The sequence below is a fragment of the Giraffa tippelskirchi genome, chromosome 3, assembly GCF_054371585.1.
Source record: "Giraffa tippelskirchi isolate mGirTip1 chromosome 3, T2T-mGirTip1v1.2.pri, whole genome shotgun sequence".
Classification (NCBI taxonomy): domain Eukaryota; kingdom Metazoa; phylum Chordata; class Mammalia; order Artiodactyla; family Giraffidae; genus Giraffa; species Giraffa tippelskirchi.
Window position 1 is genome coordinate 3,313,302 of NC_137277.1, and position 19,146 is coordinate 3,332,447.

The following is a 19,146-nucleotide window of genomic DNA, read 5'->3' on the forward strand; positions in this document are numbered from 1 at the left end:
AATTATCAAAAGAGGGCCTGGGAGCCCAGCCCAGCCTGCTGACTGTTTGTGTGGAGTTTTACTGGAACAGCGCCACACCTATTCATTTGCATACTGTCTATGGCTGCTTTGTGCTAGAATTACAGAGTTGAGTTGTGACAGAGATCTTATCTGGCACTTGAGAGAAAAAAAAAAAAAGCCAAGTCTTATCATAGAGAATGAAAAACAGAGACCATGATAAAACAAAGTATGGGTGAAGTACAAGATAATATAGCCCACATTTATGCAAAGAGGAAACCCAGGGTTTAATTTAAAAAAAAAAAGAGCAACATGGAGTTTCTCATCGGTAAACTTGAGAGACTGAAAAAGTGAAAATGTATGAATGTTAGTGAGAAGGCCGCTGACCAGAGTCTACACGTCCGCCGGGACAGGAGAACTGCGAATGGCTTGTTGATGCCCTCCAGGACTGGATTCAAGAGACGGTAGTAATATAAAAAGCACGATTCTATTGATTTTATTGGTTTCTCCAGTTTACTTCAGGGCAAGTTGGATTTTGAATTTATATTTCCCTTGTCCGCACAAACCCTGTAAATAAATAGAGCGCTTGTGGGTGGTTTATCCTACGATCGGCTTTTATAAGGCTTATTTCCGTAAAGCATTAATTCCTAAAATTTCCTTCACAGAGTAGAGATTTGCTGCCAAATCTGTCTGGCTATTAGACTTATAATGGCACAGGTGGGAGTTTAGGGAAATAAACAGTCCCCAGAAGGACCTGTTGATAAATTCGAGCTCCGACTTTTCCATCCTTTATAGTCTCTCTGCTTCCTCTATCTTTGCACATCTGTGACACTGGAGTTTGGCCCAGAGGAAGAACACACAGTTGAGATGAAGAGCGGGTGCCAAAGATGCTGAATATTCGGAGAAGATGGGATGCAGATGAACATCTGTGCAGAGAAAAGAAAGCCAAGGATGATATTCTTCAACGTGGAAATAACTATACAGAATACTACTCCTAAAAAGCTCCATCTTTTTTTTTTTGCCACAAGCATTTCCCTTAAAAAAAAAAAAAGTTGCTTTCTGTCTTTTGCGTCAAAGTTATTTACTTGCCCACGCCTCTGCAGGTGTGTGTTTTGTTTCGGTTTACCAATTTGAAGCCGCAAGCAAACTTCCTAGGATGTGTATCCATGTTTAAAGTGGGCTTGACAGTCCGATTTTTGCATTGACAGGCACACAATAAAAATCATGTACTGTTACTAGTTTTCTAGGCAGAATCGTTTCATCACAATTATCTTCAAATCTCCAATGTTCTGTGCCCTCAAAAGCAATTGTCTTTCTTTTCATAATTAAGTCGAAGTGACAGTGGATGACAGCTGCAATTGGCTTCATTTGGGAGGCGAGCGCTGCTCTCAGTGTCACCATGGAATCACGCTGGCCGTGTGTCAGAATGCTTAAGCCTTTGAATGGAACCAAATTTTTATAGTCAGACAAGGTGCACGTTTATAGGCAAACACACATTTTGTGTGTGTGTCTACAACATTGTACACTTGCCTAAAAAGTTGCGATAGCTTAAGCAAGATTTGTAAAACGCATCTCCGAAATATTGAATAGATGCAGAGGGGGTTTCCTGCGAAAGCGCTTTGTTCCCACGTTGGCCACAGTTTTCTGTAAAGGGCTAGATAATAAGTATTTTTGGTTTTGCAGGCCATATGGTTTCTGTCGCAGCTATTCAAGTCCACCCTTAGAGTGTGAAAGCAGAGACAATAAGTAAATGAATAGGCATAGGTCTGGTCCAATGAAACTATTGATAAAAACAGGAAGCAGGGAGAATTTGGTGCCTGGGCTGCTCTAAACAATTATTCAACATATTTTATTTATAGCAGAGTACGTCCTGTGGCTCAGACAGTAAAGAATCTGCCTGCAATGCAAGAAACTGGGGTTGGATCCCTGGGTCGAGAAGATACCCTGGAGAAGGGAATGGCAACCCATTCCGGGGTTCTTGCCTGGAGAATCCCATGGACAGAGGAGCCTGGTGGGATGCAGTCCTTGAGATCTCAGAGTCAGACACGATTAAGCAAATAACACTTTATGCACCATTTTAATTTAAGTTCTTATTCCCTTTCTGACTATTGTAAAGTATTACTAGAAATAAAGAGTGAATGTAGTTTATAAAAAAGAGTTTGGGGGTTATTTATGATATCGAACAAGACAACGTATGTTTTATATCGATTTAACAAGTGATGTTTACATGGAGTGTAACACACAGCTTCCGCGTCGTTTATCTCATTTGAGCCCCATAACAACCCCATGACTTAGAAAAGACAGGTCTCTGTTTTAAGGCTCAGAAAGCTTGAAAAGGGGACTTTCCTGGTGGTCCAGTGGTAAGAATCCACCTGCCAATGCAAGAGACATGGGTTTGATCCCTGATCTGGGATAATTCCACATGCCAAGGAGCAACTAAGCTCGTACACCACAAATATCAATCCTATGCTCTAGAGCCTGGGGGCCACAACTCCTGAGCACACGGCCTCAGGCTGTGCTCCTCAACATGAGGAACCACCGCATAAGAAGCCCACACACCGCAACCAGAGAGGAGCCCTGCTCGCCGCAGCTGGAAGAAAACCCATGCGGCACTGAAGACCCAGCACAGCCAACACTAAAATAAATAAGTGAAATTTTAAAAAGCTTTTAAAGGCTCAGTGGCTCACCTGATATCAGAAATGCAAAGCATAGAATGAAGTTTTGAAAGTTTCCATTTGGGCACTTAAGTTTTTCTTTGGAGCAGCAGGCCGTTTGGGGAGCTGATTTTTGGTGATATTTTGATTGCATAGAAGTGGCCCTAATTCAGCTCTTGATTTGCAATTACTGTTAGAAATGAGAAAGAAAGTAAATATTTTCTGTATCATCAAATCAATGGAGGCAGCAAGAATGAATCATGCAAGAAAAAAATAGAAACAAGCGTCAAATACTGATGTTTTCCTTAATAACAGTGTTTCTTTGCCTGAATTGTAGACGTAATTGCCTCCATGAGCCACGTGGCTTCCTCTCGGAGACAACACCTTAATAGCCTTTTATGTGAAACTCTGAAACTTCAAAAAGAGTCTGAAATGATTCACTCCCAGCCAGCTGGCATTAGAGCAATCTGTTATGTATGCTTTGGCTTCTGTGCAATTTAACTGTTATAATTTTGTTACATAAAAAGCTGAAAGAAGAGATAAACTACTGCATCAGGATTTTTGACATAGACACTGAGCCATCAGCAAAGGAAACCATATTTGTGGGTTTATGTCCATAGCTCTCTTGACTGCCTAAGAGCTAATCACCTTATAACATTACCATCTAATGTAACCATCTGTATTGATGGTTTTTCTCCAACAAGGGCAAAATGTTTTGGAGAAACTGTCTGAATAACTTTACCACATTGATCTAAGATCACAGGGTTTACAATTTCCATTCTTTTTTTTTTTTTTTAAGGACACTTTTAGAGAAAACCAAGTTAAACTATTTCACAGTTGTATGTATATATAAAATCTGAGAATGCTGGCCATTTATAAAGGCTTTGGTGATGCTAAAACTATGTAAATATTAAGATGAAAGCTCTTCATTACTCTAAAGTTAGGTGAAAATGACCTGTATGGGAAAAGGTAAGCAGTTGGGGACATAGTTCCTCATATCGCAGAGATGGCATCACTGACGTGTAAAATGAAAAAGCAATCTGACAGATACAGGTGTCTGTTTTCCTCTGCACAGTAATGTCCAGTGTGAGGACTAGGGCTGAATGAAGGGTGAGGTCTCAGATTTGGGGATCTGAGCAGCTGAAGGAAGGGAAAGATCTTGTATTTCCGTAAATATCAAGGCAACATTGCTACCCTCTTGGACATAAACAGTAATATTACTCAAGGAAGCAATTTTCATTTTCAACCTATTTAAGAACAGTTGAGGGTGGGAGAGAGGCTCAAGAGGAAAGAGATGTATGTATACATATCGCTGATTCATGTGCTGCAGAAACTAACACAATGGTGTAAAGCAATTATTCTCCAATTTAAAATAAATTAAAACAAAATTATGTGTTAGTTCCTTAATTTGAGTCACTGACATTCTCATCTACTGAGATTGATAAAAGTGATGAAATGGTTTCCTTATCTTAAAAGGGTGTGCATTATTTTATTTCACTCAAAGGTTAACGGAAATAGTACCTGGAAAGTAGTACCATCCAAATTTTATCTCCCTTCATTTATCTATAATCAATGAAATACCAAAACCACTTACAATAATATTGTCACTTCAGAACACTTTTTTTTTTTTAAGGACCTCTGAGGCTCTCTCTAAACCTATTTGCAGGGCAGGAATAGAGTTACAGACATAGAGAGTGGACTTGTGGACACAGTTGGGGAAGGAGAGGGTGGGATGATTGGGAGAGAAGGATTGACATATACACACTACCATGTGTCCACGAGGGATGAGATATATGTATAATTACAGTGCCCTCCCTGGGTCGGAAAGATCCCCTGCAGGAGGGCACGGTAACCCACTCCGGTATTCTTGCCTGGGAAACTCCACGGACGGAGGAGCCTGGTAGATTACTGTCCATAGGTTCACAAAGAGTTGGACACCATTGTGGCAACTTAGCATGCATTCGCATAGCTAATTCATGTTGTCGTACAGCCGAAACTTACATAACATTGTAAAACAATTATATTCCATTTTTTTAATGCATTTAGTGCATTGTTTTTTGCATCATTTTATTTTCATCAATAGTTAGTGGAAACACTGTGTGAAAAGCAGTACCATTCAAGTTTTATCTCCCTTCATTTATCTCTAATCAGCAAGACACTAAAAATAATTACGATAATATCATCACTTCAGAGCACTTTTTTTTTTTTAAATGATCTCTGAGATTCTCTAAATTATTTTTAAAAGTGGAGTCTATAGCGAGGGTAGTCAGGATTAGATTAAGTCAGTTCTGGCCAGCACCATAAAATCATCACGTGTAAACATCTACACAGAGTCCAATAGTGATGGGTATGGCATGGGCGTTATGTACTAGGGCCAATACAGAGGGACACAGTAGGAGCTGAGAAAGTCCTTTAACAAAAGGCTGTCAGATATGATTTACTGAGCTGGCCTCTGCTGGGCAGGCCTCACTGAGCACTCTGAAAACAAGCTTTCTATAGTGGCAGACTTTTCCATAACCCAACAAAGATGCAGAATTATAGGCAGTTCATAAAAGTGATGTCTTTTCTTTAGTCCTAACAGGGTCTCTCAACAGGGGAGGCAAAACCAATGAAGTGCAAAATATAATATGAAGTCAATTTCCCTTCTCACACAACCCTGAAAATAAGAAAAGATTCTTGTTTTCCTGGGGCTGCTGAAAATCTGAAAGTCTTCTGGGTGGCTGGAGGAGAAGACCAAGAGTATTTAATACTATTTTTTAGCTTAATTAGTTCAGGCATTTCATTTGCAGAAAGATTTAGTGCACGTTTCATCAGTTTAGAAGATCACAGAAGTCTGGGTAAGATCGTTTTTCCAGATATAGGGTGAAGTAGTTTGAGAGAGGGGTTATGCTTAATGAGATCCACTTTCAAAAAAAATTATATCAGTGGCTGAAGAAAAGGACTGATGCTGTGATGCAGGACCAACTCTAAGCACTTAATTTCTGAACACAGTGATGTGAGACTCGAGTGACTCTGCTTCACAGCAGAGATGGGTGATAAACACACTTAACTAAATTTAAATGTTTATAAACAATGCTACCTCTGAATATGTGGCTACACTTCATATTCACATGAAGTGAATATGTCTTCACTTTATATATATATATGTTCATATATGTAGCTATAACTCTGGTGATGTTGGAAAACATAAAGGACATTAAAAACTCGGATTATTCTCATTAAAAGAATATATGACACAGACAGTGAAGAGCTACTTGTTAGCAGACTGTTGAGGTTTGAAAGTTATATCTTACTTTGCTATATAATAGGGAGCATTTTACTTCAATTATATACTCTAGTTCTTATAATGTATGTCCAAGCCCTGCACCTCCAAATAAAAATTCCTCTATATTTCTTCTAAGAAATTTTATTTACAAGTTGTAAATTAGCTTGCACCATCCCTTTGTACTTACTTGTGACATTAGATTATTTTCCAGTTTTTTTTATGTGACAGTTTATTCAGTAATATAGATAATACCATCTGTATTTACTTGTGCTGCAGATGGATAATTCTGTTTTTTTAAATATAGTCAACACACATTTATTTTTAACTTTTCATTTTGTATTGGTGTATAGCCATAGTTCAGCTGATAAAGAATCTGCCTGCAATACAGGAGACCCCAATTTGATCCCTGGGTTGGGAAGATCCCCTGTAGGAGGGCATAGCAACCAACTCCAGTATTCTTGCCTGGAGAATCCCATGGACAGGGGAGCCTGGCGGGCTGCAGTCCATGGGGTCACAAAGAGTCGGACACGATGGAGCGACTGAGCAGGCACATAGCCGGTTAACAATGTTGCGACAGTTTCAGGTTCACAGCAACGTGACCCAGCCATACGCCTGTATCCAGTCTCCCCCAGACTCCCCTCCCATTAAGGCTGCCACATAACATCGTGCTATACAGGAGGTCCTTGCTGATTGTCCATTTTAAATAGAGCAGTGTGTACGTGTCCATCCCAAACACCCTAACTACCCCTTCCCTGCCATCCTTCTCCCCATAAGTTCACTCTCTAAGTCTAGGAGTCTCTTTCTGTTTTGTAAGTAAGTTCATTTGTATAATATTTTTTTTAGATTCCACATGTAAGGGGTGTCGCACAATATTTCTCCTTCTCTGTCTTACTTCACTCAGTATGACTATTTCTCAGTCCATCCATGTTGCTACAAATGGCATTATTTTATTCTTTTTAACTCCTGAGTAATATTCCATTGCCATCACTTCATGGCAAATAGATAGGGAAACAATGGAAACAGTGAGAGACTTTATTTTGGGGGGACTTCAAAATCACTGCGATGGTGACTGCAGCCTTGAAATTAAAAGACGCTTACTCCTTGGAAGAAAAACTATGGCCAACCTAGACAGCATACTAAAAAGCAGAGACATTACTTTTCTGATAAAGGTCCATCTAGTCAAAGCTATGGTTTTTCCAGTGGTCATGTATGGATATGAGAGTTGGACTATAAAGAAAGCTGAGTGCTGAAGAATTGATGCTTTTGAACTCTGGTGTTGGAGAAGACTCTTGAGAGTCCCTTGGACTGCAAGGAGATCCAACCAGTCCATTCTAAAAGAAATCAGTCCTGAATATTCATTGGAAGGACTGATGCTGAAGGTGAAACTACAATACTTTGGCCACCTGAAGCAAAGAACTGACTCACTGGAAAAGACCCTGATGCTGGGAAAGATTGAAGGCAGGAGAAGGGGATGACAGAGGATGAGATGGTTGGATGGCATCACCGACTCAATGGACATGAGTTTGAGCAAGCTCTGGGAGTTGTTGATGGACAGGGAAGCCTGTTGTGCTGCAGTCCATGGGGTCACAAAGAGTCTGACACAACTGAGCAACTGAACTGAATATTCCGTTGTATCCAGATGGATAACTCTTAAAACTGTGAACTCTGTGAAACAGAAAACCTGAGCATCAGAGTATCAACTGAGTCCTCTAAGAAACAGAGATCCAGATGGAATTAGTAAGAAAACATTTCCTGAAGAAATACCTCTGAAGGATAAGATGGAGAAGGACTAGGAGTAAGCAAACCTAGGTCTGACATCTATGAAAGAAGAGAGAAGGGAGGAAGACCTCAGGCTTCACTGCATCTTGGAGAATGGCTCAGCCAGGCCGGAGGGCACTCCCGAAGGAAGACCACCTCTAAGGGAGTCCTGTGTTCAACAGGGATGTCTGAGCTCTGATACCTGCGATGCCCTGAGGCACTTTTTGTGATAAACCCCGAAGGAACATGACCTGTATCCCCAAGGTGTGTTGGCAAGACTACCAACTATGTATACGCTTTTTTTCTTCCCCACCCATGTGATTCTGAATAAGCTCTGTCTTGAGGTACAATCTGAGCCTTATTCTCCTTTGTTTGCCACATGCTTAGAAATCTCTTTTGTGAAATATTATGGCCTGTTGATGTGGTCAACATGATGAAGAATCACACACATAATCATACTGCGAGTGTGATTCCAACACACTCAGTTCTAACAGAGATAAAATAGCACATCACTATGCAAGACTTATTCATTAAAAAATCTAACACTGGAAACGTCGAAACAATTTCATCCATCAGCGGTTTGATTTTCTTAACACAAGGAAAGAAAGTTAATTCCACTTTAGCAGCAAGAACCCTTGGATCATCTCGAAGCAGGTTAGAGTTCAGTGGGGTCATACTTTCATAAATACTAACATAGGTAGTCCGTGTGCATGCTCAAGCATGTTCAACTCTTTGCAATCCCATGGGCTGTAGCCCGCCAGCCTCCTCTGTCCATGGGATTTCCCATGCAAGAATATTGCAGTGAGTTGCCATTTCCTCCTCCAGGGGATCTTTCTGACCCAGGGATCAAACCTGCATCTCCTGAATTGGAAGGCATGTTCTTTACCGCTGATTCACTGGGGAAGCCCAGTATAGGTTACAGTTCAGTTCAGTTCAGTTCAGTTCAGTCGCTCAGTCGTGTCCGACTCTTTGAGACCCCATGAATTGCAGCACACCAGGCCTCCCTGTCCGTCAACAACTCCCTGAGTCCACCCAAACCCATGTCCATTGAGTCAGTGAGGCCATCCAACCATCTCATCCTCTGTCGTCCCCTTCTACTGCCCCCAATCTTTCCCAGCATCAGGGTCTTTTACAAAGAGTCAGATCTTCGCATCAGGTGGCCAAAATATTGGAGTTTCAGCTTCAACGTCAGTCCTTCCAGTGAACACCCAGGACTGATCTCCTTTAGGATGGACTGGCTGGATCTCCTTGCAGTCCAAGGGACTCTCAAGAGTCTTCTCCAACACCACAGTTCAAAAGCATCAATTCTTCAGCACTCAGCTTTCTTGGCTGTCCAACTCTCACATCCATACATGACCACTGCAAAAACCACAGCCTTGACTATACGGACATTTGTTGACAAAGTAATGTCTCTGCTTTTAAATATGCTATCTAGGTTGGTCATAACCTTCCTTCCAAGGAGTAGGGGTCTTTTAATTTCATGGCTGCAATCACCATCTGCAGTGATTTTGGAGCCCAGAAAAATAAAGTCAGCCACTGTTTGCCCATCTATTTGCCATGAACTGATGGGACCGGATGCCATGATCTTAGTTTACTGAATGATAAGCTTTAAGCCAACTTTTTCACTCTCCTCTTTCACTTTCATCAAGAGGCTCTTTAGTTCTTCTTTAATTTCTGCCATAAGTGTGGTGTCATCTGCATATCTGAGGTTACTGATATTTCTCCTGGCAATCTTGATTCCAGCTTGGGCTTCCTCCAGCCCAGCGTTTCTCATGATGTACTCTGCATATAAGTTAAATAAGTAGGATGATAATATACAGCCTTGACATACTGCTTTTCCTATTTGGAACCAGTCTGTTGTTAAAAAATTAAATTCATGATTAAAAAAAAAAAAGATACATATTATGGTAACTAGGCTGATTATGTTCTTCCGGGGAGTAATCCACAACAAAATTATAAAGAAATGTGTCTTCACCACCTCTTTATTCCCCTTTCACATGCTGAACTTTTTTCACTCAACTCCGGTTCTCTGGGGTTGCTTTTTATTTTCTCCTGCTTCCAGTCACTCGAAATGTTTTCCTCTAGCAGAGTCTACAGTCCTGTCTTACATTCCATTTATTAAGAGCCTCTTTTCCTCCCACACCTCCCAGGTGCATGTGTTGAAATCATACGGCGTATTTGTTGTTGTCAGTCTCTAAGTCATATCCGACTCTCTGTGACCCCATGGACTGCGGCACGCCAGGCTCCTCTACTCCACCATCTCCCAGAGTTTGCTCAAACTCATGCCCCTTGTGTCAGGGGTGCCATCCGACCATCGCTTCCTCCACCGCCCCCTTCTCCTTTTGCCTTCAATCTTTCCCAGCATCAGGGTTTTCTCCACTGAGTCAGCTACCTAACATTCCAGGTTCCTGTGTAATATTGTTCTTTACAGCATCAGACTTTACTTTCACCCCCAGACACATCCACACCTGAACATCCTTTCCACTGTGGCCCTGCCTCTTCATTCTTTCTGGAGCTGTTTCTCCACTCTTCTCTAGTAAAATATTAGATGCCTTCTGACCTGGGGGGCCCATCTTCCAGGGTTATATCTTTTTGCCTTTTCATACTTTCCCTGGGGTTCTCCAGGCAAGAATTCTGGAGTGTGTTGCCATATTAGGTAGACCCAGAAGAAAAGACCTTTCCAGCGTACCTCCAAGAATGAGAGCTTATGACATGCGTACCCAAGATGTCAGGGTATCACATACTCTGGGTGCCAGCACTTCCAAGCCTGGGATGTACCAAGTGCTTCATGGAGAACCAGACCCAGAGCTTAGATTTATTTAGAATAATAACTGAGGTCAAGGACGTCCCCTCCTGAGTATTGTCACCCAGTCCCACCTCTCATAAGGGAGACTTTGCTGGGGTCAGTTTGTCCGATGCTGGGCAGAGTTTTGGGCTGAGTCACTGCCGCGTGCCTGTCCTACCGTATGTCTGACTTCTCCATCGAGAGCATGCCACGAGCCCCACTTTCTGGACCAGTCAACAGCAGCTAGACCAGCAGGGTTATTTTCTCATAGCACTCATGGAATGGAGCTGCTTTCTACATAGAGAACCTCGTGGGGCTGCTTGCTGCAGAAGAAGGCAATTAGAATTTTATGGACTCTCCTGTACAAGTGTTAATGTTTGATAAAACCTAACTTTGTGACTCCTTGTGCTTAACTGCATTTCATCATTGTCTCAATGCCAGTAACTCAAAGAGCTAGACTTGTCTATTGTCACCGAGCTCTTTTGTGCTTTAAATAATGCTGCAAGTTCCTCTTTTGCAAAAGTCCAGACTCACTCATCAACCACTGGCTACATGCCCTGGACTAATCATTGCATTTTTTTTTTTTTTTTTGTAACTGAAGTGAACTCTATCTTCTCATCTTTTCATGGACTTTAACTTCTGTTTCCAGTCCGTGATCATCATTTTTTAATGACAACTTGGCTCTCAATTCAGGTCACTGTGTGGTTACTCAGGGCACCAGATTCTTTGCAGCTCCTATGTGGCTCAGAACCATGAACCAGTAAGGGTGCAAGGTTGCGTCTGCCAATACAGGAGCCCAATAAAGTTAATTGTTTCTCCGTTAGGCACTTTGCTAGTATGCTGAACACATGGAACCGATTATCTGGCACAGCAATGTTGTTAAATAAAATGTGCAAAAAAGAAAATACAATTATTGCTAAAGTAAAAACATACCACCAGGGGTTATTAAAAAAAAAAAATCAAGATGTTTTACATTTTGAGGATGTTTTGCTGCTGCATTTGGTGTTTGGTAAAAAACGATTCTCTCTAAGACAATACAGGGCCAGCATTAAGCTTTCCTTTCTGCCCCATTATCTTCCAGTTGCTTGAAATAAATGAAAGCAGACTTTTTCATTCTCAAGGAAACATTTAAAAAAAAAATTAAAGGTGTGTTTTGCAACGTTGGAATAAAAACCACTCACTTAAAACATTCGTCTTATACAAGAAGTAGGATGATTCTTTCATTTAAGTACAGATTTACTTCTATCAGCCCTCTGGGCAGGTCTGAAGTGCTTTTGAACTCCATTGAGTCACAAATGGAGATCATCTCCCAAAGTAACTACATTCTGGTATAGAAAATAAATTCCTTGGGTAGCAAGGAGAAAAATAACTCTAATCCTGCTTAGGTCTGCTTAAGCGAACCGTGGGGACTTAATAAATACAATGTGTTTATAAGATGAAGAGTCATAATCAGCTTCCATTTACCTTCAAGGTTTTCCCATTTCTCACCAACACTTTAAAATAATAACGTTATATTGCCTAAATGGAATGCAGTTATGGTTACATGGAGTGTTTTTAAATTGTTTTTCTCATATTGTGATCATAGCTATTTAGCCAATGTCCCTTAGAGATACAAGAGTGTTTTGCCAGATTTGGATTTTGTTATGAATGGCCTTTAAGTAATCAAACCACATAAATTTCAGTCGATTTGAATTTTGTGTGTATCAGTCGCTCAGTCGTGTCTGACTCTTTGCAACCCCGTGGACTATAACTGACCATGCTTCTCTGTCCGTGGGATTTTCTAGGCAAGAATACTGGAAAGTTAGTCACTCGGTCATGCCCAACAGTTTGTGACCACATGGACTGTAGCCCAGCAGGCTCCTGTGTCCATGGGATTCTCTGGGCAAGAATACTGGAGTGGGTTGCCATGTCCTCCTCCAGGAGATCTTCCCAACCCAGGGATCAAACCCAGGTCTCCTGCATTGCAGGCAGATCCTTTACCATCTGAGCCTCCAGGAAAGCCCTTGAATTTTGTATGAATGACCTTTAAATAATCAAACTACATACATTTCAGTTGATTATTTAAAGGCCATTCATACAAAATTCAAATCTAACAAAACATTCTTGTATAACAGAAGGCAAACAGAGAAGGGCGGCAGAGGATGAGATGGTTAGATAGCATCACCGACTCAATGGACATGAATTTGAGCAAACCCCTGGAGACAATGGAGGACAGGAGAGCCTGGTGTGCTGCAGTCCATGGGGTCACAAGGAGTCAGATGCAACTTAGCAACTGAACAACAATGCATTTCAGTAAAACACTATGTTAACCCATTCGACATTACAGACCAGTTCATATCTTAACCTAAAAAATGTGAGGACCGGAAAATTTTCATTTAAAAAATTTGGATTTTATTTTCTATGTCTTCAACTAAACAAGATGGTTGTTAATTTTTTTTTTCTCTAAAGTGCCTCAAATCAATCAAAGGATTATTAAAGCAGATCTGAATAAATCCATGTAGCTATGGATTGTCCTATTATAAAATGTGGATTTGTCTTCTTTGCTAATCAAAGATACATACATTTAAGACTTAATATCGATGCAATAATTGATTTTGATGAGTTTTCTTCTTATGAATAACTAGAACGGTCAACCTTGAGAGTGACTGGAATTTTCAGACTAGACCATATGTCGCTCAAATCATTGAACTTTCATTGCAGGTGGGCTCTTGCAACCTTATACTTCCTAAATGTAACACTTTTCAACTAATTATTAGTTCTATATTTTGGTTATTCTGTAGCTCTCTAAGATACTAAAAGAATGCTCAGGTAGGAAAGAGCCTTAAATTGAACAGAAACAGATTATTTTTTCTTTTCTGATGAACAGAATTGGGAGGTTAAATCTTCATAGATCACTAAAGATAATCTTCTTGGAGGCAGAACTATTGATGCAAAGTGCTCTGGCCATGTTTAACTAGAAAAATATTGTTATTTAGTCACTAAATGTGGGCTTCCCTGGTAGCTCAGAGGGTAAAGCTTCTGCCTGTAGTGCGGGAGACCTGGGTTCAATCCCTGGGTCGGGAAGACCCCCTGGAGAAGGAAATGGCACCCCACTTCAGTACTCTTGCCTGGAAAATTCCATGGATGGAGGAGCCTGGTGGGCTACAGTCGATAGGATCGCAAAGAGTTGGACACGACTGAGTGACTTCCCTGGCACTGGCAAGTCGTGTCTGACTCTTTGCAACCCCATGGACTGCAGCACGCCAGGCTTCCCTGTCCATCACTACCTCCAGGAGCTCGTTCAAACCATGTCCATTACAGCAGTGATGCCATCCCACCTTCTCATCTCTGTCGCTTCTCTTGCCCTCAATCTTGTCAGCTCTTTGCATCAGGTGGCCAAACTACTGAAGCTTCAGCTTCGGCATCAGTCCTTCCAGTGAATATTCAGGGTTGATTTCTTTTAGGATTGACTGGTTTGATCTCCTTACTGTCCAAGGGTCTCTCCAGAGTCTTCTCCAGCTGCATGGCATGATTTAAATGATATAAACTACAAGGCTGCTGCCTTTCCAAGAGGAAGTAATTTAGGGTAATGACTTTAACTCCCTTTAGCTAAAAGTGCAGCTAGTTGCCAACAATTTAAAAAAGACTTTTTACCACTGAGAGGCAAGTCCATAAATTTCAATGAGATGACTGTCCACTATTGATAACTCTGATTTCTTTGAGATTTTGATGAGTAGAGAGAAAAGATGACTTGGCTACTGTTAATAAGCATTTGTAGAAAGTAGAAATGGTCATTATGAATCATGAAGCCAGAGGCTATTTGAAAGGAGATCTGGAAGATAATTACAGAATTCCATAAGTGACATAACTAGATTTTGGCAACTTTTTAGAAAACTTTGCAGACAGATATTATATGTTTAGTAGGTTAACTAAATCATCCAAATTACTCTTTCTATTCGTGTTACAAGTAATATAATATAACTACCCTATATTTTATAGATTTGGCATAATCAACATGATTTAATATACTTACATTCACATGTACACCCGCTTTACTACTTACTTCAAGTACATTTAAAAGAAGTTAAATTTTGATGTTTAACATGTAAACATTTTTAAATTTAATTTTTCTTTTATATAGGAGTATAGTTGATTTACAACATTGTATAACATAAAACATATGAATACTATAACATTGAAGATAAGATTTTCTCTTAAAAAATAAAGTTAATCTTTACTGTTCAGCATTAAAATTCTTTTTATCAAGTGAAAAATGAATACATTTACTTAAGACATTTTCCTGTGTTGTCTCCATGATTTTCAGATTTTTCACAGGAAAAATATAATTACAGATAATTACTTGAAATCTTAATATATGAACCAATTATTTTATTAGCATATTTATTTAATAAATTTGATGTTTATAACTTGTGATTATTATTGAATCATTCAGTGGAAGTTATGAAGTCACTTTGATTAACAGGGACATCTCTGAACTCATGGCTTATAAATGGCAGTGGCAATTTTACTTATATCCCAAACTGCTGTTACTCCTGTGTTTTTATTTGGCTTTACACTATCCAGGGCAGCTTGGTTTATTAAACCAGATAATATACGGTTGCAGATTTAAATCACTACTCTGCAATTTCAGGAAAACATCACACAGTAGATATTTTATTAGAGGATTTTGACCAGAATGCATTCAATCTATAGCACAAATAATCATGTTTCAAAGAGCAAACATTTTGTATACCACACATCTGTTTTTGACACAGTGTTAAAGGTGGTTAGCTTGTAAATCATGTATATTTTAAAAATGCTGACTCGTGTTTGTAAAATCACTGAAGCATCTTCTATAAAACGTCATGGTTCTCTTGAACACAGCATCTTATAACCACGGTGTCTTTTGGAGAAGAATCTTATTAATTATCACAAGAATAATGCTAAGGTTGTCCTTGACATTTATAATACAGTTAATGAAAGCACACATGGAAATAATTTAAGAATAAATGAATGCATCAGAAGTTCATTCGTGAACAGCAGATCTCTCAGTTACAGTGTGATAACAAATAGGAGCATATGTCTCTTAAAGAAAAAACATCCAGAGGTTGGTAGATCAGTTCATTCTCAAATATGACTGCGTGTGTTATTAATTTTTCATCCAGTAAGAAGGAGACAGGGGTTCGGAGGGGCCCATGGCTGTTACTTTTTAAGGACACTTTCTGACATTGTCACTGCTGCTGCTACTTACACCCCATTAATCAGAAATAAGTAACATGACCACGTGTAATTGCAGGGGATCTGGGGAGTGTGATCTTTATCCGGGCACTCAGAACTTTCTATTCTTTTTTTTTTTTTTAATTCATCAGGTTCATTTTTAAAAAAGTTTTATTGGAGTATGGTTGCTTTACAATGTTGTATCCGTTTCTACTGTACCACAAAGTGAATCAGCTATACGTACATATCCCCTCCTTTTTGGATTTCCTTCCCATTTAGGTCACCACAGAGCACCGAGTAGAGTTCCTTGTGCTATGCAGTAGGTTCTCATTAATTACGTATTATACATAGTACCAATGGCGTATAAATGTTAATCCCTGTCTCCCAGTTCACCCCACAATCACCTTTCTCGCTTGGTATCCATATATTTGATCTCTATATGTGTGTGTCTATTTCTGCTTTGTAAATAAGATCATCTATACCGATTTTTTTTTCTAGATTCCACGTATATGGGTTAATGTACGATATTTTTATTCTCTTTCTGACTTACTTCACTCTGTATGACTGTCTCTAGGTCCACCCAAGAACTTTCTATTCTTCTAAGAGAAGGAAAGAGCAATATTCCAGGGAGTCAGAACAAGTTAATTACATATTTTTTGCATTTCACCTGTTGCTCTAAATCACGGCACATTTAGTTTACATTTGGATTCTGTATTCTTATAAAACCACCCCATCTCTGTCCTTTGGGTCTTCGAACCAGAATTGTTATGGGTTTTCTAAGGAAGTTTTAGCCACCCACTCCTAACCCCAGTATGACCCAGAAAGATCCATGCCTTCAGCTAGAAGCAATGAATATGGAAAACGTTTAATACCATTTATTTGTCAGCCCTCACTCACCTTTGTCTTGTTTTGGTCATTCTTCAGTGTCTCCTGGTAATTATTTTTTTGCTTTTCATCTACAATTTATCATTGTCTATATGAAGTTAGTCCTAGTGAGAAGCTTATTAGTTGTGTGTGTGTGTGTGTGTGTGCTAAATTGCTCAGTAGTGTCTGACTCTTCTGAAAACCTATGGACTCTAGCCCACGAGACTCCTTTGTGGGATTCTCCAGGCAAGAATACTGTAGTGGGTTGCCATGCCCTCCTCCAGGGGAGCTTCCCGACCCAGGGACTGAGTGTGCCTCTCTTACATTTTCTGCATCGGCAGGCGGGCTCGTTACCGCTAGTGCACCTGGGAAGCCCCCCTTATTAGCCATAACTAGCAGAGAAGGCGATGGCACCCCACTGCAGTACTCTTGCTTGGAAAATCCCATGGACGGAGGAGCCTGGGAGGCTGCAGTCCATGGGGTCACTAAGAGCCGGACACGACTGACCGACTTCACTTTCACTTTTCACTTTCATGCATTGGAGAAGGAAATGGCAACCCACTCCGGTGTTCTTGTCTGGAGAATCCCAGAAACGGGGGAGCCTGGTGGGCTGCTGTCTGTGGGGTCGCACAGGGTTGGACATGACTGAAGCGACTTAGCAGCAGCAGCAGTAAAAGCTCATGGAAGTGTTTCTCTTGATGTGTGCATGGTTTCTCCCTGCCGTTCAGATTCAATACACACACCACCAACTCTTTGGGAAGGCTTTTCCTGAATTTACAGTAGCCTTCAATCTTTGTTATAGGAAACCAGCCTGTGCATCAGTGAGACCTTCTCCAGCTGTGAAATCTAGAAACACACTGCTGTCTTACTACACACACAGGTACCCCCCCCAACACACACACATCTACAGTGAATATTCTTCCCATTTTGCCTGGGATAATCTCAGATTTTTTTTTTTTTTTTGAAAGTAAACTTTTCTTTAACATTTGATTTGGCTGTGCGGGCCTTGGTTGTGGCTCGTGGGCATTTGTTGCGGTGCACGGTCTTCTTAGCTGTAGCATGTGGGATCTAGTTCTCTGACCAGGAATTGAGCTCAGGCCCTCCGCATTGGGAGGGTGGGGTCTTAGCCACTGGACCCCCAGGGAAGTCCCAGATTATTCTCGTCGTGACATCAGGACTAATAATATTTCCTATTGCTGTCAAAATTCTCCAGATTGGTCTAAAAATTATATGGTAAGGTTAAAAATCCCTCTTATGCTGTTTCATTTTTCTTCCTATCACCGATTTGTTGTTTAGTCACTAAGTCATGTCTGACTCTTTGTGACCCCATTTACAGGCTCCTCTGTTCATGGGATTTCCCAGGCAAGAATAGTGGAATGGGTTGCTATGGTGCCTATACATATATATAAATATATTTAATATATTATATAAGATACAGTTCTATACATTAAAGCATATGTCTGTCTCCCCATACTAGGATGTAATCTTATGAAGGTAGGAAATTTTCTATCTCATTCCCTGTTATATTCAGGACAGTTATAAGTACACAGAAGATACTCAATAAATGTTCGTGGAAGGAACAAATGAACAAATCATTTGCTTTTGTCTACCCTAACAGAATGTAAGTTACATGATACTGAGATCTGGTAATTCTATTTCTCCAATTCATCCCCTCTTCCTGGTTATAGTAGGCCTTCAATACATTCATCCATTAACCTTACAACATATATGGCTTCCCAGGTGGTGCAGTGGTAAAGAATCCGCCTGCCAATACAGGAGACACTGGAGATGTGGGTTCGATCCCTGGGTTGGGAAGATCCCCTGGTGGAGGAGATGACAACCCACTCCAGTATTCTTGCCTGGGAAATCCTCATGGACAGAGGAGCCTGGGGGGCCACAGTCCATGGGGTCACAAAGAGTCGGACACGACTGAGCACACACAACAACACAACAACTTACAACATACAGTTAATGCTCTTTCTTCTGAAATTGTTAACCAATAATATGGGAGTGACGAGCTAAGTCTACAAAGGCCACTCAGTTGAGTTTCTTTTGCAGCTGGGTAGATCATGTTAATCTCAAAGATTGTGAGTCTTATCCACAATCGGATTTCCATTTCCATCGTATGGATGAAGAGAACTCAGGCGGTTTCTAAACCCCACATTAAGGATCACAGAACAATGCCTTTCCCCTGACAAAGATGTGTAGGTCCTAATCCTTGGAACCTGTGAATATGTTACCTAACATGGCAGCGACCTCCAGGAGATAGTGAAGGACGGGGAAGCCCAGCATGCTGCAGTCCTTGGGGTCACAGAGAATAGGACAAGACTTAGTGACTCAACAGCAACAAGCAACATGGCAAAATGGACTCTGACGATGTGATTCAGTGAAGGACTTTGAGATGGGTAGATTCTCCGGAGTCATTTGGGTAGGGTTCAATACAATCACAAGAGTCTTTGTAAACCAGAGATAGGCTGGAAATTTGGAGTGAGAGAGAGACTTGAAGAGGCTCTGCTGGAGGCTTTTAGGGAGGAAGAAGGGGCCAGGAGCCCAAGTATGCAGCCCGCCTCCAGAAACGGAATCTCCCACAGAGACTCCAAAGAGAACACAGTCTGTTGTCGCTTCAG

The 19,146-nt window shown here is 40.6% G+C and overlaps 1 protein-coding gene across 1 annotated transcript in view; it reads right to left on the reverse strand.

Annotated features, from left to right (window-relative positions):
• Window positions 1-477: 477 nt before the first annotated feature.
• LOC145543544 (uncharacterized) overlaps window positions 478-19,146 on the reverse strand; it is a 677,688-nt gene continuing 659,019 nt past the window's right edge. Inside the window, exon 5 of the mRNA XM_081585339.1 lies at window positions 478-923. Coding sequence (XP_081441465.1) covers window positions 701-923 — 223 coding nt within the window. The 3' untranslated portion in view covers window positions 478-700. The remainder of the gene's footprint in view (window positions 924-19,146) is intronic.